The sequence below is a fragment of the Pipistrellus kuhlii genome, unplaced genomic scaffold (genome assembly GCF_014108245.1).
Source record: "Pipistrellus kuhlii isolate mPipKuh1 unplaced genomic scaffold, mPipKuh1.p scaffold_m20_p_13, whole genome shotgun sequence".
NCBI lineage: Eukaryota > Metazoa > Chordata > Mammalia > Chiroptera > Vespertilionidae > Pipistrellus > Pipistrellus kuhlii.
Genome location: NW_023425438.1, coordinates 47,484,100 through 47,508,666, shown reverse-complemented (window position 1 = coordinate 47,508,666; position 24,567 = coordinate 47,484,100). Strand labels below are relative to the sequence as shown.

The 24,567-nt window shown below is 40.9% G+C and overlaps 1 protein-coding gene across 4 annotated transcripts in view; it reads left to right on the top strand.

Annotated features, from left to right (window-relative positions):
* Window positions 1–15,580, top strand: part of LOC118717627 (E3 ubiquitin-protein ligase RNF103) — a 72,093-nt gene extending 56,513 nt beyond the window's left edge. For 3 of the 4 annotated variants that reach the window (XM_036435945.2, XM_036435946.2, XM_045580970.1), the window contains 4 exons: window positions 2,362–2,541; window positions 8,688–8,809; window positions 9,333–9,447; window positions 13,891–14,399. In XM_036435945.2, coding sequence (XP_036291838.1) covers window positions 2,362–2,541; window positions 8,688–8,809; window positions 9,333–9,447; window positions 13,891–14,036 — 563 coding nt within the window. In that variant the 3' untranslated portion in view covers window positions 14,037–14,399. Of the gene's footprint in view, window positions 1–2,361; window positions 2,542–8,687; window positions 8,810–9,332; window positions 9,448–13,890 lie in introns of all 4 variants that reach the window. The other variant, XM_036435947.2, reaches the window with a different exon arrangement.
* The last annotated feature ends 8,987 nt before the right edge of the window (window positions 15,581–24,567 follow it).

The window sequence follows — 24,567 nt, the reverse complement described above, 5'->3', positions numbered from 1 at the left end:
CAGCTGCCTTCTGCACACCCCACACTGGCGATCAAACCCACAACCCAGGCATGTGCCTTGACTGGGAATCACACCATGACCTCCTGGTTTATAGGTTGATGCTCAACCACTGAGCTATGCTAGCCGGACAAGAGGGAAAAGTTTTTTTGAGTTTCTTTTTTAAATGAACTTGTAGAACATTATCAAGTGGCCCAGAATGGAATTTGAGTCTCAGAAGGAGAGGAGTCAGGAAAGGGTCAGATAAAATGATAACTAACGAATACTGCAAACACACAGAAACAAGCAATTCTTCAAACAGGATCAACACAAAACCATACCGAGGCATATCACAATTTAGATCATTCATGTTGCCTCTCTCAGATGAACACAGCCTGCCCCCCCCCCAACTAGAAAGGTAATAATATATATATTATTATTATTGAGGCAGAAAAGTATAAATAAGAAAGTTAAAACCACTCTGAAGTCCTACCATCTAGAGAGAGCATGTTGGTGATCATCTCTTCCAGATATTTTTCTGTCTATAGTTGCCTCTATACACAAACACTTGTTTATAAATGGATCATAATACTCTTGTTGCTGCTTTATGTATTTCTTACAGTAAAATATACATAACATAAAATTGACCATTTTAACTATTAAGTATACGGTTCAGTAACCTTAAGTCTATTCACATTGCATTGTAACCATCGCCACTGTTTATCTCCAGTACTATTTCATCCTATACTGAACTCTGTACCACTAAGTGATAACTCCATTTCCCCCTCTCTGACATTCCCTCGTAATCACTGTTCTACCTTCTGTCTCTATAATTTACTTTTAGATTACCTCATAAAAGTGGAATCGAACCATGTTTTTCTTTGAATAAGGGTTATTTTACTTAACATAATGCTTTTAAGATTCATCCATGTAATTATATATATCAGAATTTCCTTTTTAAAACTGAAACCGGTTTGGCTCAACAGATAGAGCGTCGGCTTGCGGACCAAAAGGTCCCGGGTTCAATTCTGGTCAAGGGCATGTACCTTGGTTGCAGGCATATCCCCAGTAGAGAGTGTGCAAGAGGCAGCTGATTGATGACTCTCTCTCATCTCATCTATCTCTCTTCCTTCTTCTGTACAAAATCAATAAAATAAATTTTAAAAAAACCTGAATAATATCATATTGTATGTTTGTACTTCATTTTGTTTATTGATCTATCGATGGACATCTGGGTTATTTCTACCTTTTGGCTGTCGTGAATATGCTGTTATGAACACGAGTGTACAATTATCTGTTTGAGTCCCTGCTTTAAATTCTTTTGTGTATATACCCCAGAAATGGGTCAAATAGTAATTCTGTATTTAAATTTTGAAGAGCGTAGTATTTTGAAGAATTTGAAGAATTTTGTAGTGTTTTCCATAGGACTGTACCATTTTACATTTTTGACATCAAGGATGTGGAAGAAAGTCCTGTGCATGCCCGGGGAAAGATGCAGACTCTGGAAGACCTGAGGAGTCTAAGTTTACACCTCAAGCTGAATCTCAGCACAGGCATCCTAATACAATAAAAGTTTTAAAAAATAGCAAATCCCGGGGAAAGTGGGAGAACCTGATTTCCAGAGTTATGTGATGATTCAAAGGTCCCATTTTTAACAACAAAAATCACAAGGCATCCAAAGAAACCTAAAGTATTGTCCATTCAGCAATAAGTAAATGAGCAGAAAACGTTCATGAGAAAGACTAGATGACATATTTACTAACAAAAACTCTAAAACAGCTGTCTTAAAGAGGTATAAAGTAAGATGTGGACAAAATTAAGAAAAGTATGTATGAACAAAATGGGAATATCACTAAAGAGATAGAAAACAATGAAAATAAATCAGAAATGCAGCAGCTTAAAGGAATAATAATTGAAATGAAAATTTGTTAAACTTATTTTTTAAAAAATAAGTTTTTATTGATATCAGAGAGGAAAGGAGAGGAAGAGATAGAAACATCAATAATGAGAGAGAATCATTGATCAGCTGCCTCCTGCATGCCCTTCACTGGGGATTGAACTGCAATCTGGGCATGTGCCCTGCCCAGGAATTGAACTGTGACTTCTAGTTCATAAGTTGACACTCAACTACTGAGCTACAGTGGCCGGCCAACTTCTACTTTTACTCTTAAATTACTCTAACGTTGTGTCTGGAAATAACAAATACCCACCACATTAATTAGCTTACTTTTGTTTATATTCTCCTTTTTCCTATTTAACAGACATATTTAGATCACAATAAGAACAAATTTGAGTACCAATAAATCTCCTGGTTTACCCTTAAATTTTTGTAGTTTTGTGTTGTGCTTTAAATTAATTTATTTATTTATTCTGCTTTAAATTTAGACATTCAAAGAGAAGAAGAAAAAGTGAAACGCTCTGTGAAAGATGCTGCCAAGAAGGGTCAGAAAGACGTCTGTGTGGTCCTGGCCAAGGAAATGATCAGGTCAAGGAAGGCTGTCAGCAAGCTCTATGCATCCAAAGCTCACATGAACTCTGTGCTCATGGGGATGAAGAACCAGCTGGGTAAGAAGGCATTACCTGCCGTCACCTTGTTAATGCTGATGCTCTTGCTGTTATCAGTTCCGGTTTCCATGAATAGAAAGAACAGTCTCAGCTCTGATTTCTTTTTTCATGTTATTTTTATTTTTTTGTCTTCACCTGAGGATATGTTCATTGACTTTAGAGAAAGAGGAAGGAAGCCAGAGAGAGAGAAATGTTTATTTGTTTCCTCCTATATACACCCCAACTGGGATTGAACCCACAACCCAAGCATGACCAGGAATTGAACCTGCAACTTTTTGATGTATCTATTAGATGACGCTCCAACTAACTGAGCCACTCAGCCAGGGCTTTGACATATATATATATTTTTTTATCATCGTCTTAGTTTGGCTGTTATATAAAATGCAGAATATTACTATCATTATTTTATTGTTACTTTTCTTTTGCTAGTGTTGTTGAAGTAATGGCTGTCTACACATAAAACTGCTTTGTTTAAAAGTTAGAATGTGCTTGGACGGTGTTGCTCAGTGGTTGAGCATCGACCCATGAACCAGGAGGTCACGGTTCAATTCCTGGTCAGGGCACATGCTTGGGTTTCGGGCTCAGCTTCTGATAGGGGGAGTATAGGAGGCAGCTAATCAATGATTCTCTCATCTTTGATGTGTCTCTCTCCCTGAAATCAATAAAGATATATTAAAAAGAAAGTTAGCCAAAACTGGTTTGGCTCAGTGGAAAGAGCGTTGGCCTGCGGACTGAAGGGTCCCAGGTTCGATTCTAGTCAAGGGCATGTACAATACATTGGTTGTGGGCACATCCCCAGTGTGGGGTGTGCAGGAGGCAGCGGATTGATGTTTCTCTCTCATCGATGTTTCTGGCTCTCTATCCCTCTCCCTTCCTTTCTGTAAAAAATCAATAATATATATATATATATTAAAAAATTAGAATGTATTTCCTCATGTGAACAGTGTTATAGAGGGACCTGAGAGTTGAGTTGGAGTTAAACTTTGCATCCAGTTGGTTTCTGTTCTTACTTAATTTCTATTAAATGAAGACATCCTAATGTAGAACTATAGTTACTGAGAATGGCAGCAAATGACTATCGGAAATTTATACTTAGTATGGGCTCAGAAATTATGGAGAAATTTTTCACTAAAGAGTATTGTCAGCTCTCTGTCAGATACTACATTGAAGAGCACATCACCCTCAAAAGTTAGAAGACTGAATTTTCATTGTAAAGGTTCCAAATTAGTACCTAATCCATTATTTGATTGTATTTAGTTCTGAAGTTATTTCTTTACATTCAATTTTAATTTAACACTTGGATGTAGCTTTTAAATATGCATAATGTCTGCATCATCAATTTCTTTCTCCAGATACTGAGGAAAATAATCATGGGTTGGGAAAGAGTAAAAATATGACAAACTCATTGTACCACATCTTCTTAACTTTAAAAAAATATATATTTTATTGATTTTTTACAGAGAGGAAGGGAGAGGGATAGAGAGTTAGAAACATTGATGAGAGAGAATCATCGATCAGCTGCCTCCTGCACACTCCCTGGTGGGTATGTGCCCGCAAACCAAGGTACATGCCCTTGACTGGAATTGAACCTGGGACCTTCCAGTCTGCAGGCGATGTCTATCCATTGAGCCAAACTGGTTAGGGTACGTCTTCTTAACTTTTAAAAACTGTTATTTCAGCCGTAGAGTAATGTATTTAGGCTTTTTAAATACTGGATATATCACTTCTCTCTATGCCTTTGAACAAGCCAAGTGTTCAGTAACATGAAGAAATAGTTTTATCTTATGTTATTTTAAAATATTTATATTTTTATTGATTTGAGAGAGGGAGAGAGAGATAGAAACATCAATGATGAGAATCATCAATTGGCTGTCTCCTGCAACCCCTTAGTGGGGATTTAGCCCATAAACTAGGCATGTACCCTGGCCAGGAATCGAACTGTGACCTCCTGATTTATAGGTCAGTGCTCACCACCGAGCCACCCAGTTTGGGCTTATCTGTCATTTTGAAAACTCAAGTAAATACTCTTGCCTTTTACAGCCAGCTTTGAAAGTTTCATGTTTATTCCCTATTTTCATATTCCCTATTTTTATGCAACATGCTGAAAAGATGCATGTTCAGTTGACCATGAGAAACTTACTATAAAATTTTTCATTATTTTCGTTACCGAATCAACATCAGAAAACATTGTGCTTATTGTGCCTTCTCTCCCCTACCCCATCTAGGAATAGAGCACAGTATGCATAGCCTCTTTTTCCCCCAATTGCAAAGTTAAAAGTACCCAGGATAATACAGTAGAGACTATGTACCTATTGCCTAGAACCAGTAAAATTTGATATTTTGTTACATTTGCCTCAGTTTTTATATTATAAAATATTATTACTAAACTTGAAGCTCCTTTAATATACCTTTCCAATTCCATTCCTTCTCTCTCACCCTCCCTAGAGGAAACCAGTATCATGAATCTTAAAATTTGTATAAATGGTATTACATTATATACACCAATTCCTTATCTTTGTACCATGTATCATTGTACTTTTGAAATATACTCAGTGATAAATATGTACTTTAGTGGTTGGTATTGCATTATATGTATGTGTCATATTTTATTTTTATTTCCCCCATTGGTGAGCATTTAGGCTATTTCCAGTGTTGCTAACAGTACTGCTGTGAATGTCTCTTCACTCTTGCATACGTCAAGTGGTTTCTTTAAGACAATTATATATGCAGAGTGGAATAGCTGCATTAAATTATTCTAGAATTGCAAAATTGCTCTCTACAGAGGTCTTACTAATTTATATTTCAGCAGCAGATGAGAGTTCTTTTTTCCATATCTTTTTATAGTCAGACTTTTTAAACTTTAAGTAGTGTTACCTTGTTTAACATTTCTGGGAACTAGTGAACTTGATCACTCTCTTCTGTCACCTTTTCTCCCTGTGTACTGAGTCCAAAAAAATCTTTTCAATCAATAACTCCATTAATTTACGTGGGGGGGAAAAAATCTTTTCTCCCATAGCATGTATTTTCAGTGGTAAACATGAAAAAAGCTTTCTCAGGTACTGCACATAAGTCAAGAGCTTGTTACCCTTTAAATGTACATTCCTAACAATATGTTGTTTTTTAAAATGTATATTACCCTGTAGTTCTATCACAACTGAGAAGTAAAGTATTTGCCCTTCGATCTTTAAATGTTAAAGGGCTATAGGCTCTCTTCCATCTTCTAACCTCATGATCCCATCTAGCCTCGTGCCTTTAAATGCTGTTGATATTTGAAGTTTTGTCTTCAGCCTGACTTCCTCATGAAGTGTATAGTTGGCATCTCCACTCAAGTCTTAATGAGTATATCAAAATTAATATGCCCAGCCGAAACCGGTTTGGCTCAGTGTATAGAGCATCGGCCTGCAGACTGAAGGGTCCCAGGTTCGATTCCGGTCAAGGGCATGTATTGTATCTTGGTTGCGGGCACATCCCCAGTAGGAGGTGTGCAGGAGGCAGCTGATTAATGATTCTCTTTCATCATTGATGTTTTTATTTCTCTCTCTTCCTTCCTCTCTGCAATAAATAAAAATGTTGTTTTAAAAAAGGAGAAGAGAGAGGGGAAATGGGGGAGGTCGCATTAAGTGTAAGTTTCATGAGAACTTTCTCCAGTCTCTTCAGCAAATAGACTTAAGTTACAAAGAGCAAAATGTTTTAATTTAATAAATACATTCTTTTAGTCCCTGTTATGTACTATAAAAATGCTGGGCACTGGAGATAAAACAGTGAACATTACAGGCACAGTATTGCCCTCTAGGTATGGAGTGAAAGCAAATAATTGGATAAGTTTAATAAAGTAATAAAATACATGTATATTTATAATTGTGTTAAGCACTAGGAGACTGTAAAAGGGAAATGCAGTCAAAAGTGGCTCCTGCCAAAACCAGTTTGGCTCAGTGGATAGAGCGTCGGCCTGCGGACGGAAAGGTCCCAGGTTCAATTCTGGGCGAGGGCATGTACCTTGGTTGTGGGCACATCCCCAGTAGGGGGTGTGCAAGAGGCAGCTGATTGATGTTTCTAACTCTCTATCCCTCTCTCTTCCTCTCTGTAAAAAATCAATAAAATATATTTAAAAAAAAAAAAAAAGTGGCTCCTTACAGCACGGATGAAACCTGAAGGAGAAGGAACAATTAAGTGTATGTGTTGGTGGGATGCTCCAACTGGAGTGTCAGTATGTGTAAAGGTGATGGGCAGAGACAATAGTGCACTCCGCTCTGAAGGAAGGTCTGGGAGATTGGGTAGTTGATGGCCAGTAAGGGTGAGCAGGGAAGTGAAGAAGGTGGGGGTTTTTTTGGTTTTGTTTTTTTTATTTTTTTTATTTTTTGTTAACCTTCACTCAAGGATATTTTTTTGTATTGATTTTTAGAGAGAGTGGAAGGGAGGGGAAGAGACAGAGAGAAACATTAATATGAGAGAGACACATCGATTAGTTGCCTACCTCATGCACCCTGACCAGGGCTGGGGATCGAACCTACAATCCAGGTATGTACCCTTAGATGGGATCAAACCTGGGGTCTTTCAGTCTGTGGGCCCATGCTCTATCCACTGAGCCAAACCGGCTAGGATAAGAAGGCATTTTTTTTACAGCTGTTAAAAGCAAGAGTTCTTAGAAACACGTTCAAACTGAGATGCCCTGTGGCTACGGAGCAGATAAAATGCAGTGGGAGTTCAGAGGAAAAGTATTTGGGGGAGAATCAGGGAGGCAGCTGAGTAGAGGAACTAGAGTGCACACAGGCTCAGGTGAAGTATTTCAAGCTGTGTTCAGCCAGCTGAGCTTGATTCAGTTTGATGAGAGTGCATTAAGGAGAGCAGTGGGAGGTGAAGCTGCAAAGATGATTTGGAGTCAAGCTGAGAGTTTAGCTGAGGAATTGTCATTTCTTTCTTAGGCAGCGGAGAGCCTTGGCACACTTACGCACAGACTGCAGGTGCAGCGAGTGGGGCGGCGGGACCTGGGGGGTAGGGGGCAGAGCCTGATACGTCCGTCCGCTGGGTGACATGGAATGAGGACTAAAGGAGGAGCTGTTCTGCATGCAGAGTACTAGTGAGTGGGACTTGGAGGTGACAAAATGCCAAGGGACAAATGGTTAAAAATTGGGACGTCTGGTCACCTTAGAATAGGGGTGTCGAACTCAATCAGAGAAGGGGCCAAAATCTAAAATCCAGCCTAAATCTCGGGCCGAATGGTTTACTGAACAGTAATAAACTGTCATTGTGATGGAAACGCAGCGGAGTGCAGTGATGACAGCGCGGTGCGGGCCACATTGCAAGGCCTGGCGGGACGGATTTGGCCCGCAGGCCTTGTGTTTGACACATGTGCCTTAGAAGGTATAGACAAGCCGGAGATGTGCCAAACCCTTGAACATGGAAAGGCTGCAGGGCCATTAAGACACTGGGGACCGAGGGAGAGGAAAAGGCCTGGGAGAGAAAGGAGATTCTGGGTGGTCCAGATCGCTGGAGGAGGATAATCCCCTGGCTTCCCTGCCTGGTGAGAGGAATCCCCAGGGAGAGAAATGAGGGGGTTTATTATAAGGTGTTGCTTGTTGATAAATACAGCAGAGAAGGTACATGAGGACAGAACTTGGGACAGGCAAGAGGAAGGAGTCTACATTTAGGGAGTGAGAGGGGAAAATTAGAAATTGTGTAATAAGAGTTCCTGAGAGGTCTTGGCTTCAGATGTGCCCATCCCACCCCTTGGCCTGTTGCTGCTTTGAAAATCCATGATTGGATGCAGTCATTCCTTTTTCTAAAGTGCAGATGTCCCTGGGAAGGGTAGTATGCTAACCTTGTCAGCAGTGAGTACATGGTAATGATCAGATGCTTTCCAAGTGAAGCTTTCTGACAGCTTTCCACTAATAAGAGATGATAGTATGTTTTGATTGAGGGGAGAAAGTGAAGGGACAGGTTCAGAGGTGGGGCAGGAAATAGAGGCCTGGAGGAGGAGCTGTCCTGCATGCAGAGCACCTGGTCACCTGGTGCAGAAGTGTATCCGCAGATACCTTAATGGCTTTGGAAATTCACACACTACTGTTTCCTTTTCTTAGAGTGGCTTGTGATTTTACTCTCTTTTTTTCATCCTGTGGTCCTTCTATTGAGCAGTGCTTCTCTTTCAGCGGTTTTGCGAGTGGCCGGTTCCCTGCAGAAGAGCACAGAAGTGATGAAGGCCATGCAGACTCTCGTGAAGATCCCGGAAATCCAGGCCACCATGCGGGAGCTGTCCAAAGAGATGATGAAGGTGACCTTGGGCTAGCCCTGCGTCCTGCCAGGTGTCACGCTCAGCAAGTGGCAAAGGCTGGGGCTGGGTTGGGCAGGAATGGACGGAGCACTGTGGACAGACACTGAGGACAGAGGGGCGGCAGTTAATATCGGTTAAAACCACTTGAGCTGAGCATGGCAGAGGCTGGGTCAGATTGCCAGAGTGCCCCTTAGAGGAAGTGGAAGTGTACCCAGAACTCTTGGGGAAGTTGGATCCAGGGAACAAGTGTTTTGGATTCGGGAAGCTGGAGTTTACAGGCTCCGACAGGAGTACAGAGACAGACAGTGCCCAGGTTCCTCTGGAGAAGGGTTTCCTTTTGGCCCTTTGCCTTTCTGCAGAGAGGGCAGCATCCAGGGTTTCCTGTGGCAGATGGTCTTATGTGTTAACCCTCAAAAGGGTGGCCTGGCCTGGGAGACGCTGTGTTCACTAGGCACTCGCCCTTAAAGGTGTCTTTGGAGAACAGATTTAACTGTTGGAAGTCACCTGGTTTATCTGTGTTTAGGCAGGGATCATAGAAGAGATGTTGGAGGACACTTTTGAAAGCATGGAAGACCAGGAAGAAATGGAAGAAGCAGCAGAAATGGAAATTGACAAAATTCTGTTTGAAATTACAGCAGGTATGACCCTGACATTCATCCCTCCTCATCTCCTTTTATGGCCATTCTTCCTGCATTCACTGAATTAGCTAGTGGCTTTTTCTTTAGGCTATAACTTCCTTACTTACACATTTTTAATTTTAGATTGTGCAAGTTATTTCTTAAAAAATAAGCACATTATCTACAAACATCTTTTTTAGGACACAGAAATAAAGAGATTTTTTTTTTTTTTTTTAATTCCTATAGTTTTCAAGTTGAAAGGTGAAGTATTGGTGTCACACTGCATTTGGGAGTTTGAATTGGTGTAGAATTTCTATAAAGTAATTTGGCAATAGCTATCAAAAGCCCTTGACCTAAAAGGTTGACTTCTGGTAGTTTATCGTAGTAATTAAAGATGGCTGAATGATTTAACTCAAGGATGTCCATAGTAGTCTTGTTTATAATATTGAAGTTCTAAACAAGTTAAATGCCTAATAACAGAATATTGGTTAAGTCAAATATGTTACATATGTTTTAATGGAATGCATTACAGTTGTGATAGGTAATGTAGAAATAAATATATTAGTGACATGTAAATATGTTCATAATGTATTATGTGAAAAAAGCCTTTAGAATTACACATTTTTATGTAAGTCACATCTATAGGAAAATGGTAGTTATCTCTGAGTGATGGTTAATGAGGTTTATTTGGGTTTTTCCCCTGTTCTTTTTTTGAAGTTATTTTTCACTTACAGTTGACATACAATATTATATGCTAGACACAACATGTGTTCATACTATGTTCAGGTATACAACATAGTGATTAGACAATTATATCCTTATGAGGTAATTACCCTGATAAATCTAGTACCCATCTGACACAATACATACATATATATTTTTTAAATTTTTCACTTATTGATGTTGTTGGAGAGGAAAGGAGAAAGAGAAACATTGATATGTTCCATCTATTTAGGCATTCATTAATTCTTGTATGTGTCCTGACTAAAGATCAAACCCATAACCTTGGTGTATTGGGCTTGATCTACTGAGCTACCCAGCCAGGGCACATATATATTATTGACTACATTCCATGTGCTGTACTTTATATTCCTGTGACTATTTTTATAACTGGTAATTGTACTTCATAATGACTTTCACCCATCTGTCCAACCCTTCTCCCATCTGTATCTATGAGTTTGTTTCTGTTTTTTTGTTTGTTCATGTACTTTATTTTTTACATTCTACACATAAATGGAATCATGTGGTATTTGTCTTTTTCTGTATGACTTAGTTCACTTAGTATAATACCCTCCAGGTCCATCCATATTGTTGTGAATAGTAAGATTTCATTCTTTTTTATGGCCATTGAACTGGTATATATGTACCACATCTTCTTTATCCAGTCATGTATTGATGGACACTTAGGTTGTTTCCACTTGGTTATTGTATATGAAATGACCTTCTTTGTCTTTTGTGATAGTCTTGGTTTTAAAGTCTTATTTTGTCTGATATAAATATTGGTACCTCCAGCTTTATTTAAATTTACATTTGCATGAAATACGTTTTTCCATCCCTTTATTTTCAGTCTTTGTGTGTCTTTCCATCTAAAGTGGGTCTCTTGGCAGCATGTTGCCTTGTCTTCCAGATCACTGATTTGATCCTCTGCTTCATCTAATGTGCTGTAGATTCTCACTAGTTTATTCTTCCTCTGCTTCATCTAATCTGCTGTAGATTCCCACTAGTTTATTCGTTTCAGTTATTGTATTTTTTTTATTTTTTTAAAATACATTTTTATTGATTTTGTACAGAGAGGAAGGGAGAGAGAGAGTTAGAAACATCGATGAGAGAGTCATCGATCAGCCGCCTCCTGCACAACCCCCACTGGGGATATGCCCGCAACCAAGGTACATGCCCTTGACCAGAATCGAACCCGGAACCCTTCAGTTCCCAAGCCGATGCTCTATCCATTGAGCCAAACCGGTTTTGGCAGTTATTGTATTTTTCATTTCTGACTTCTTAAATATATTTCTAACCTATATCCTGTTTTCTGTTTTCTATCTCTTTGTTGAAGTTCTCAATGAGTTCATCTATTTTTCTCCCAAATTTATTGAGCATTTTTATAACAAATGTTTTGTACTCTGTATCTTGTAGATTGCTTCTCTCCATTTCTTTTCATTCTTTTTCTGAAGTTTTGTCCTAGTGTTTCCTTGGGGGCATGTTTTTATCTCCTTTTGGCTGACTCCCTGTGTTTGTTTCTATGTATTATGTAAATCTGCTTTGTCTCCCAGTCTTGACAGAGTGAAGTTTTATAAAAAGTGTCCTGTGTGGCTCATTGACACAGTCTCCTTGGTCTTCTAAGCCAGGTGCTCCAGGAGTGTCCCTTTTGTAGGATGTAGTTGAGCTCCAAATGCTGCCAGCATGTCAGCCGTTTGGTTTGACCCTCAGGCTGACTGGCTGTGAGCGCTGGCTGCCAGGATAATGGACAAGGTGTGGTATAAGGCTGATTCCACAGACCTGGAGTCACTTTGGTGGGGCTCTGGTGCCAGCCAAGCCTGACCTTAGGGTGTGTCAGTTGTGGAGCTACTTGGTCCAGGCTCTGGTCTGATCTGAAGCTGGCCACTAGGTTTATTGGGTCTGAGGCCTCTTGGGAGTGTCTCTGGTGCAGGCCAAGGTCAGCCACCACTTGTGCTGGTCTTAGGAGCTACAATGCATGCTAAGGCCAGCCATCATACATGTGGGATTTGTGGATCTTTGAAAAAGTCTGCAGTGCAAGTCTAGGGTGCCATGAGAGGTGTACAGATTTGGGGGAATGTCTGTAGCTTGAGCCACGGTGGGCTGTTTGTGTGAAAGAGCTGCTGAAGAGGCTCAGGCCAGGCAAGGGACTTGTGTGGGGCAGGGTTTTGGTATCACCAAGGCAGGGTGAGCAGTGTTAGCCAATTTAAACGAGAGAGCAAATCTGATACTTTCCAGTACTTGGACCCCTGGAGAGAGTTGCCTTCTCCCCTATCCCTCCAGCTCTTTCCCTGAAATCAGTCAATTTAGTTCCTCCCCACATGTCCCTCCTCCCATACACTCCTGATGCTTTTCATGCTGCTGCCCCTGTGCAGGAACTTAGAGACAGTGAGTATGTGAACGAGTGAGTCTGTGTGGTCTCTATATAATCAGCACCTCGGTCTGTAGCGGCCCTTCGTATTGCTCAGAGCAATCCCTGCTAATCTTCACAGCCAGATATTATGGGCACTTCCCTTCCCAGCACTGGAAAGTGGTTTGTGGCTGACATCCCTCACTCTCTGCAGCCGAGATACCCCTCCCATTTCTTTTCTTTTTAAAAAATATGTTTTGAGAGGGAGAGAGGGATAGAAACATCGATGAGAGAGAAACATCACATCAGTCGGCAGCTGCCTCCTGCACACTGCACACTGGGGATCAAGCCTGCAACCTGGGCATGTGCCTGACTGGGAATCAAACCCGTGACCTTTTAGTGCATGGGTCAACGCACAACCTCTGAGCTAGCACGGGCGAGGTTCCCTCCCATTTCTTAATTGCCACACCGTGGTTGTGAGATATGTTCAGCTAGATGTGAATTCTGTACGGCTAGTCTTCGGGGGTTCTCAGTGGTGGTTCTGTAATTCAGTTGTAGTTTTGATGTGACTGTGGGAGAAGGCCAGTACAGCATCTACTCTGCCATCTTGATCAGAAGTTGAGTTTTTAATCTTTATTTTTACTTCTGGATTTTCTGAATTTCAAGTTTGAGAAAATATATATAATTGGTGAGATTTATTGTTTTTTTTATTTGTTTTCATTTATTGGGGGATAAAGGGGTAGTTACTCCATATTCAAAAAAACATTTTTTTGAAGATTTAGAAACAATTTAGTTAGATTTGAAATCTTCATGAATCTTGAAAATTAAGTGTTCAATAGTGTTTAGGAATCTAGATCAAGAGCTTCAGAATCAAAATTCTTTTTTTTTTTCTTCATTTTTTCCATCACCATTTATTTCCTCTGTGCTTTCTTCCACCTCTCCCCCCCAGTCGCCTCACTGGTGTCCATGTCTACAAGGTGTCTGTCTCCCTCCCTCCTTCCCTCTCTCTCTCTCCTCTCTCTCTGCCTCTCTTTCCCTCTCTCTCTCTCTCTCTCTCTCTCTCTCTCTCTCTTTTTTTTTTTTTTTTGCTTAATTCCTCCACGCCTCTACCCCTGCCACCAGATCTGTCTGCCTGCTCTTATGAGCCTGTCCCTATTGTACTTGGTAGTTCAGTTTGTTCATTCACAACCAAAATTCTTAAAATCAGAATCTTTCTGGTTATTATGACTTTGGTGTCATTACAAGTTGGTATTTGCACATTTGTCATGAGCAAAACCTCAGCCTAAACAGCTTGTTCTATTGCCCCTTCTCTGTCAGGCTGACCCTGGCCTGAAGGCGGGATGGGGATGGACCATGTCCTAAGCCAACGTGTTGCTGATCTGTTCACTGTTTCCTTTCAGGGGCCTTGGGCAAAGCACCTAGTAAAGTGACTGATGCCCTTCCAGAGCCTGAGCCTCCAGGAGCCACGGCCGCCTCAGAGGAGGAGGAGGAGGAGGAGGAGGTGCTGGAGGCCATGCAGTCGCGGCTGGCCACGCTCCGCAGCTAGGGCCGCCCGCTGAGCCTGAAGCTCTCCATGGCCAGCCCGCCGGTGTGCGCACTCCGCTGAGCGGCCGCTGTTTATGTATCTCTTGCACTACGCCTCTGGAGGAAGCTTTGCGTTCTGGAGAAGGTTTTCTTCACTCTCTGCAGAGGTTTTGGGGTCTCAAAGGATTGTTCTGGGGACGTGATGTAATAAATGCATCATTTACTGGAGTAGAAACAGAAGAATCTTTGGAGGGAGGGCAAGAATTTGGTCTTCTCGAAAAACACTTCTGAGAATAGAATTCATTGCCTGATGTTGAGGACTCTGTACATTTTTTTGTCTGTAAAACACTATATAAATGGGTTTTAATAAATTTCTGCTTTAACACTTGGTCTCCTTTTAGGTTATCATGTGCAATGAACTTTCCAGGTATTGGCTCTTCCAAATTATTTCATTATGGAAATAATGTGGAAAGAGAGCAGAAGACTTGGAAGCTCAGGAGAAGGGCTTCTCCCCTGTAGATGCTTCTCCCCAGCCTTCACAGGCGTAGCATGGGGCCGCTGTGTGCTTTTGCCTTCTGTTTAACTAAAAAGATGCTTGGAAATTATGACCCTTTGTCCTGTTTCAATGGCTGTTTTAACGTCCTGAAGGTTATGTAGAGGGAGGATAGGTGGGCTTTCCTTCCCTTCCTTCCCATTGCAAGTTGTATCCAGAGCAGAGAGCTATGAGATTAGGACCTTTTTGGGTTGCCTGTCCCTGCTTTGAGCTGGTTGTCTTGGGTGCCTGGGATATGGGTCTACCTATAAGTGCTTTCTCTAAGCCAGGGCTGACCAGTGAGAGGCATGGTGTGGCCATGCATTGTAATCAGCTCTCACACATCTCAAATATTCCTACATCACATTTATAAATCAGTAGCAATTTATATGTGTTTGACAGTTTATAAAGCTCTTCATTTGACACATGATTTCACTCAATCTTTACAAATAAGAAAAAGAGCTCACCTTGCACAGGATGCAACCCAGATCCCTGTGGTCCAGGTCCTTGTACAGGAACCACACAGGAAAAAACCCGGCCGCTCGTCACAGGTTGGTTTTTGTAGATTGCATAGAGAAATCCTGAAGTGTCAGGTGTCCCTGCAGTGAGGCTGTTCTAGTCTTGTCATGCAAAACGGAAATCTTGAATCCAGGGACCGTCCTATTACTCTTGATTTTATCTTCAGAATCCACTTTGTTTTTTAAGTAAAAATTTTTTTAGAGCAGTTTCAGGTTCATATGACAATGACTGGGAAATACAGAGTTCCCATATGCCTCCTGCCCCAACTCATGCTGACTTCCCATTTCTCCTGTTCACCTCCCACACTACAGAAGTACATTTGCTACATTAGTAATGGCCTCTTCCCATTACTAAAATGCATGTAAGTTTTCTCCATTTTCTTTGGTGGCTTGGTAGGTCATTTCTTTTTATTGCTGAATTTCCATTGTTTGGATGAATCACACTATTTGTTCATCTACTGAAAGACATCTTAGTTGCTTTCGGGTTTTGGCAACTGTGAATAAAGCTGTAAATGTTCATGTGCAGATTTTTGTGTGGATATATGTTTCAACTCATTTTGGGTAAATACCAAGGAGCACCACTTCTGGATCACATGGTAAGAGTATGTTTAGTTTTATAAGAAACTGCCAAACTGTCTGTACCGTTTTTGCATTCCTGCCAGCGATGTATGAGAGTTCCTGCTGCTCTTCATGCTTAGCCACTTTGGTGGTCGTGTTTTGGATGTTGACCATTCTAACCGCTGTGTAGTAGTATCTCACTTATAATTTGCAATTCTCTAATGACATGATGTTGAACATCTTTTCATGTTTTTTTGTGTTGTTTTTGCCATCTGTGGATCTTCTTTGGAGAGGGATCTGTTTAGGTTTTTTGCTCATTTTTCTTTTGTTTTTCTCCATAACCATTTATTCCCCCATAAAGTCGTTCACCTCCACAACTCTCTCTACCCCACTCCCCGTCCTCCAATTACCACACTGTTGTCCATGTCCGTGAATTCTTTCTTCCTGTCTTTTTCTTTCCTTTTTTGCTCAAACCCTCTGCCCATTTTTGAATTGGGTTGTTCGTTTCCTTCTTGAGTTTTAAGAGTTCTTTGTGTACTTGGGGTAATAGTTCTTTATCAGATGTGTGTTTTGCCAGTATTTTCTCCCAGTCTGTGGCTTCTCTTCTCATTCTCTTCACATTGTCTTTCATGGAGCAGAAGTTCTTCATTTTACTGAAGTCCAACTTAGCGATTATTTGTCTCATGATTGTGCCTTTGGTGTTGGATTGTAAAAGTCCTCACCACACCCAGGGTCACCTGCATTTTCTCCTGTGTTGTATTCTAGGGGTTTTATAGTTTTGCGTTTTACATTGAGGTCTGTGATCCATTTTTATTTAATATTTATGAATCATTTAAGGTCTTTATCTAGATTTTTATCTTCGCTCATGGACGTCCAGTTGTTCCAGTACCATTTGTTGAAAAGACTGCTGCGTTTTATTATCCTTGCTCCTTTGTCAAAGATGAGTTTACTATATTTATGTGGGCCTGTTTAAGGCTCTGTTTTGCTTCATTGATGTATTTGCCTGGTCTTTTACCAATACCACACTGTCTTTTTACTTTCCACTCTGTTGATTCATGTGGCGTTAACAGTAAATGTTGAAGTCAGAACAAGTGCTCCGGCTTTGTTTTTTCCCCTTCAGTATTGTATCGGGTATTCTGTCTTTCACCTCTTCATACACACAGTAGAATTGATCTGTCAACATCCACAAATTTGCTGGGATTGTGGTTGGGATTGCATTGAGTCCATAAATCAAGTCGAGAAGTATTGCCTTGTTGGCAAGATACCTACCGTTTTACGATTGCATTTATCTGGCTAGTTTACACACAGCATGATATTGGAATTAAGTGCTCATATCCCTGGGCATTTTGGATCTTATGTGGATAGTCAGGATTTATCCAGGTGGGTGGACGGACAGTCAGAATAAATAATAACCACTGTTCCAGCCATTTAAGTAAAAGGGTCTAAATGTATGTCTTGTTTTAATTGTTTAGAGGGGGTTCTATATTCTTCATTCCTGCTTTGAGGCCAGGGAAAGAACAGTGTTGGCTCAGTATCATGTTCATGTTCCATTTCCCCTCGAAACTATTGGACATTTTGGAATAAAGGCGAGTCGGAGCCTCTCCTGGCCCTGGCAGGATCCCCGAGCCGGGAAGGGAGAGAGTGGTGTAAACAGCTGCAATGAAAGTGTTCCTCTGCTCAGGCCCTCCACTCTCCCACATTAACTACAGGTGCAATCTGTTTGGTGCCCTAAAACAATGTCAAAGGCACTCAGAATAGCATTCCACAGCACCCACTCATTTGTTTTGTTTTCAAACACAGCTTACTTTGTAAAAATCGCTGTCTAGCTTGTGGTAGTCACTCAGCAGGCAGCAGTGCACTCTAGGTAGATTGTAACCTCTCCCCATGTCACCTGTCAGCGATGACAGCTGTCGGCACCCACGGCTCACATGGCCTGGGCCCCTTGTCTTGCGTATTTCCAGGTGTGTCTCATTACTCCTGGAGAGAAGGGGCTATGACTCATATTTGTTCTCAATTAGTACGTCATGCCTGCCTCTTCACCGCTCGACACCCAGCTATGAAAACAGCTGTGAAACATGGAGCCTTCAAAGCTCTGAAGCACTGGGACTGTTTTTCTTTTCCTGCCCGAGTGACAGGTGCTCTTCAAATGCTGACACGTTACCAGTTAGCAAGGCTCTTAAGTGAAATAAACTTGGGAAATGCTTGGTTAAAGTAAACGTACATATGTTTCTTTACAACTTCTCAGAGCCTTTCATATGCTCTTTCCAAATGTGTTTGACCAAAACAGTTTTTTTGAGGTAGCAGAATTAACATTTTATAGCTCCTGAGCCATTTAAAAAATGCAAGTCTTTAAACCACAGTAGGGAAATATCTGTTTTTAAGCTAAGAAAATTCTACACATATAGTTTTAAAAGAGTGATGTCAGCAAAAATGTGGAGTAGACAGCTCCAAACACTCAGCCCTCCTAAGAAACATTGAAGAAGAAAAAAAAAAGTTAACCAACTTTGTCAGAATTCTGGAAAGCAAAAAGTTTACACTATCCAAATGAACAATGCATAAAGAAAAAAGAAACTTAAACACAAAGCCTGTGCATCTTTACGTGTCCTTGCCTCATTTGTTTCCAAGCTTCAGCTTGGCAGCAGTCTGGAAGCAGCTCACGTTATCAGCCTGGAGCCCTTGTTCCTAATTGCAGAGACACAGAGCAGACCTAATTCACAAATTATGTTTGCCTACCCTAACCTGTCCAGGGGTCATTCTGAACAACTACCATAAGGTGCTCATCTTTGGTGTGCCTATCTTGGAACTTAGGGTGGAAAAGCAGCAGTCATTGCTTTAAAACATGTAAAGGAGATTTTTAACCCTTTGCACTCTGAACCATTCTGGACATTGGCTACCAGCTACTTGACGCTACTTTGCGGCGGACACGTGCGTTGAATTAACTCAATTCCCCATAATCACTAATAAACTGCAATGTCCCCCCTGAGAGGGGACATCCGAGTGATATGCTAGAATTCCGATGTCCCCTGAGAGGGGACAGCGGAGTGCAAAGGGTTAAAATGTGCTCCCTCGGGAGAGCATGTCCTTGTCATCCCCTTCACCCTTCCCCCACAAGCACACATCTAAACTCCCAAGGACCCCAAAGACTTGCAACAGGGGAGCAATGGGCTGTGGCAGCTCATCCTAAACTAACACCCTCCACTTGTCTCCAAGGCCCCCTTTTCTCTGACTTCCCTGTTGCTCCTATGCTAATAAGCTTTAATAAGCATCCCATCTGAGTATGCTTTTGCTGTGGTCAGTTTTTTGCTGAAAAAAAAAAAAATACTGGGAGGAAAAGCCAGGCAGATGGTTTCTTTGGGATACTAAAGTACTCAAAAGCATCAGTATATATTGGGGAACTTAGAAAGCCACATGCATGCCCAAGACATGAAATATGCTCAGAAAAACCTGACAAGTACCTAAACATTCAACATGGCTAACCTACAGGCAGTGGGATAGAATCATATATGTCTGGTTAAGTGTTTAAAGATTGCCCCAGCAAAGAGTCCATAAAGACAGAGAATAAAATTTATTAAAAAAAAAAAAAAAAGAAAAAAGAAAAAAATACACTAGAGAGGCTCACCATCAGATTTGAGTAGGCAGAAGAAATGATCAGTGAACTTGAATGCATAATAATTTAAATGATCCAGACCAAGGAGCAGAAAGAAAAATGAAGAATGAGCATAGCCTAAAGCAGCGTTTTTCAACCGCTGTTCCGCGGCACACTTTGTTGCCTGGTGTGCCGTAGGTGCAGACAAGACAAGAATTTTATAATTTTTCACTATTTTGTTTACTTAATATTTCATAATAAAGTAATTATAAAATACTTTCTTTGTGTTTATTTGATTCCTATTCAAGAGAATTACTTTATATATAGTCAATATAGGCACAGAGTTAAATTTTTTAACATTTTCTAATGGTGGTGTGCCTCGTGATTTTTTTCATGAAACAAGTGTGCCTTTGCCCAAAAAAGGTTGAAAAACACTGGCCTAAAGGACTTGTGGAAGACCATAAAGCTCACCAATATATGCATTATGGGAGTTCCAGAAGATGAGAAAGGAGCAGAAATAGTACTTAAAAACACAATGGCTAAAACCTCCCATATCTGACCTTCCTTCAGAGATTCTGCACTCCGTTCCATGCTTCCATGATCACAGGTCTCGGGAGAAAGATAACCATATAACCAGACATCCTGAAAAGAGAGACCATGGGCAGACAAAGAAATAGCCCGCACATGAAAGAAAAGCAGGCATCACCAGAAAAGGAATTAAGTGAGTTAGAGGCAAGCAACCTACCAGAGCAGGAATTCAGAGTAATGATCATAAGATGGTTAAAAGAATGGAAGAGAAATTTGACAATAACCAAGAAGAAATGAAGAAGAACCATGAGGAATTGAAGAATAACCAAGAGGAATTGAAGAACCAAGTGGAAATGAAGATGAACCAAGAAGAAATGAAAAATGACATCGCTACCATGAACTCAATAGAAAGCATCAAGAGTAGACTAGATGAAGCAGAGGACCGCATCAGTGAGCTATAAGACAAGATGGAAAAAAATACCCAATTAGAGCAGCTTCTAGAAAAAAAAAATTAAAAAACAGGAGAAGAGCCTACGGGAGCTTTGGGACAATACAAAACAAAACAACATTCGAATAATAGGGGTTCCAGAAGGAAAGGAAACTGAGGTAGACATGGAAAAAGTATTTCAAGAAATAATGACAGAAAACTTTCCTGAGATAGAGAAGAAAAAACCCACACAAATCCAAGATGCTCACAGAGTCCTAAGCAAAATGAACCCCAGAAGACCGATGCCAAGGCACATTATAATTAAATTGGCAAACAACAATGACAAAGTAAGAATCTTAATAGCAGCCAGAGAGAGACAGAAAGTTACATACAAAGGAACCCCCCATCAGACTAGCAACTGATTTCTCAACAGAAATTTATCAGGCCAGAAGGGAATGGGATGAAATATACAAAGTCATGCAAAGGAAGGGTCTGAATCCAAGAATACTGTACCCAGTATTTGGTTGATAAGGTTATCAATCAAAATTGAAGGGAAAACCAGGAGCTTCACAGACAAAAAAAGTCTGAAGGAATTTATCTCCACCAAACCAGCAATGCAAGAAATGCTAAAGGGTTTACTGTAAAAATAAAGAAATAGGAAGTGAAGAAGGAACACAGGGATATAGAATAAAAATGACGTCAAATGAGTACCTATCAATAATAACTTTAAATGTAAATGGATTAAATGCTCCAATCAAAAGACACAGGGTAACAGATTGGATAAGAAAACAAGACCCATACATCTGTTGTCTACAAGAAACCCACCTCAGAAAAAAAGACGCACACAGACTGAGGGTGAAGGGATGGAAAAAGGTTTTCCAGGCGAATGGAAATGAAAAAAAAGCTGGGGTAGCAATACTTATATCTGACAAATTAGATCTCAGAGTGAAGGACATAACAAGAGATAATGAAGGCCATTTCATAATACTAAAGGGAGCAATCCAACAAGAAGAAATAACCCTGGTAAATATATATGCACCCAATAAGGGAGCACCCAAATACATAAAAAAAAAAAAAAAAAAAAAAAAAAACTGCTGGAGGACATTAAGGGAGAGATTATTAGCAATACAATCATAGTAGGAGATTTTAATACCCCACTGTCACCCTTTGACAAATCATCTAAACAAAAAATCAGAAAAGAAATATCAATCCTAAATGATTCACTAGACCAGATGGAATTAATCTACATCTTCAGAACATTCCACCCCAAAGCCACAGAATATACATTCTTCTCAAGTGCACATGGGTCATTCTCAAAGATAGACCACATTTTGGGACATAGGCAAAGTCTCTTCAAATTTAAGATGATAGAAATCATATCAAGCATCTTCTCAGATCATAGTGGCATAAAACTGGAAATTAATTACAATAAAAATAATCCAAAGAAATCAAACACATGGAGACTAAACAGCATACTATTAAACAAGGACTGGGTTACCAGAGAAATCAAGGAAGAAATTAAAAACATCCTGGAAACAAATGACAATGAAAACACAACAATCCAAAATCTATGGGACACAGCAAAAGCAGTTTTGAGAGGGAAGTTCATATCCCTATAAGCCTATTGCTGCAAAAAACAAGAAAAAATGGTCACAAATTATCTAACTCTACAACTCAAAGAGTTAGAAAAAGAGCAAAGAAAAGCCCAGTGTACGCAGAAGGAAGGAAATAACAAAAATCAGAGCGGAGATAAACGACATAGAGACCAAAGAAACAATACATAAGATCAACAAAACCAAGAGCTGGTTCTTTGAAAGAATAAACAAGATAGATGAACCTCTAGCCAGGCTAACCAAGAAACAAAGAGAGAGGACTCAAACAAAATCAGAAACGAAAGAGGTGAAATAACAACAGACCCCGCCGAAATACAAAGAATTGTTACAAAATTCTATAAACAACTCTATGCCAACAAACTGAACAACCTGGAGGAAATGGACATATTCCTAGAAAAATACAACCTTCCAAAACTCAATCAGGAAGATCTAAAAATCTCAATAGAAAAGTAACTTGGGAAGAAATTGAAACAGTCATCAAAAAGCTTCCAGCAAACAAAAGCCCAGGGCCAGATGGCTTCACAGGAGAGTTTTACCAAACATTCAAGGAAGAACTAAAACCTATCCTCAGACTATTCCAAAAAATCCAAGAGGAAGGAACACTTCCAAACTCCTTCTATGAAGCCAGCATCTCCCTAATACCAAAACCAGATAAAGACAACTCAATGAAAGAGAATTACAGGCCAATATCCCTCATGAACATAGATGCCAAAATCCTCAACAAAATTCTAGCAAATCGGCTCCAACAGAGCATCACAAAGATCATACACCATGACCAAGTAAGATTTATTCCAGGAATGCAAGTATGGTACAATATCCACAAATCAATAAATGTGATACATCACATAAACAAATTTTTAAAAAAATATATTTTATTGATTTTTTACAGAGAGGAAGGGAGAGAGATAGAGAGTCAGAAACATCGATGAGAGAGAAGCATTGATCAGCTGCCTCCTGCACACCTCCTACTGGGGATATGCCTGCAACCAAGGTACATGCCCTTGATCGGAATTGAACCTGGGACCTTTCAGTCCGCAGGCCGACGCTCTATCCACTGAGCCAAAACAGCCAGAGCCATATATTCTTCTAAATTCTTCCCAACTACACCAGGGCAAGTTCTGTCTCAAGTCCCGCCCACTGTTCTAACTGTTGGGAACATGTTCCAAGCTCCTCCTTTATTCTCTGCTCACCGTTATAGGTGTTGGGTCTGAGCCCCTCTGCCTAGGACTGGACCTCCTTGGATGCCGGGTCTGAGATGGAGAAGCCATGAGAGTGGGTGTATAAGAACGAGTCTTTATTGCAGAAGCCAGTGGCACAACAGTCTTATACAGGCAAAACAATTCTTTACGGCAGTGTTTCCCAAAGTGTGGTATGCGTACCCCCAGAGGGGAAGAGTTTGGTGGGGGAACGCGTTGCATCGGAGTTTGGTGGGGATATGCACTGCACTGTGCTTAGCTGCGCCTAATTCTATGGTCTCATGAGCACCAAGGGTACTCAGCATTACGAAAATTATAGAAGGGGTACACATATGTCAAAAGTTTGGGAAACACTGCTTTACAGCAAAGTCCATACAGGCAGGCAGCCGCCCACCAGCTAGTGAACAGATACATCTTTCCCACAAAAGCAACATTAGTCTCCGTACCCACAGCTTTTATCTGAGCAGCCACAAGCTCCCCCCTAGACTCACCACCTCACATCGTAGTGGTACCTAAGCTCTCTGGCTTAGCACACTCTGGCTGGTTAACAGGGTAGCTTTATCTGCGCTCTCTTAGCCTTATATCATGGCAGAAGCCGCTCTCAGCTCTGTCTGAGCTCTCTGGCCTCTCCTGCACACACAGGAGCTTCATCCTCTGTGACTACCTCCTCTGCTTCTCCGAGCTCTCTACCTCTGCTCTGCTGTGCGCGCTCTCGCTCTCTCTCTCTCTCTCTCTCTCTCTCTCTCTCTCTCTATCTCTCTCTCTCTCTCTCGTCAGTAACCTACACATTACTCCAGAGACAAAGAAGGCTAGCTGCCCACAGTGACATTATTGGTTACAGAGGGCACAGTGTGCCTTGTGTCCTTGCTCCCGCCATGATATCTTGGCCTTGGGCACCCCGCTCAGGCTCATGGCCATTCTGGTGTGCTGACAACAAGGCCTCTGTGCTCGCACTGGCCTTGACTATCTGGGGACCCTGGCGTGCTTTCCGCAGTTACCACATATGCAATCACGGCACCACCATAACTCACCCCTCCACTAAGTTAAAATACATTCAGCAGATTCGGGTGAGACACCCATGATGACATGGCAGTGTTTTCCTTTAGGCAAAGGCAGCATGATTTCACCCTTTCCTGTTCCTGGCGCGTCCTAATTACATCATCAGCATCACTTTCTATAATAATAAACCTCTTATTTTAAGACAGCTCAGTCGATCATAGCACAGAAAAATGCACAGGGTTTTGACTTTAGCAATGTTTCAGGGATTAATCATTTTCTCTGCAACTACAGAAGCCAACAAAAACAGCTGAGAGAACTAGCCAGTTTTCTGAGGAAAGGCCTTCTAAGAACTTCGAAGGTGTGGTCCAGTTTGGCCCAAGCATTTCTTCTCACCGCAGCTTCTGACTGCCCACCAGATGGCACCAGGTGGGTTCCATACAGGATTCAGGGCAGGAGGAGTAGGGAAACGGAGAGAGACAGGAAAGTTAAAACAAGGCCAAACCTTTAAACTTACAAGCCATTATCTTCCCCAGCCAGGGACACAAAGCACATAGTTTAAAAAAAAAAAAAAATCTCCCCAAGGAGAAAATACAGAA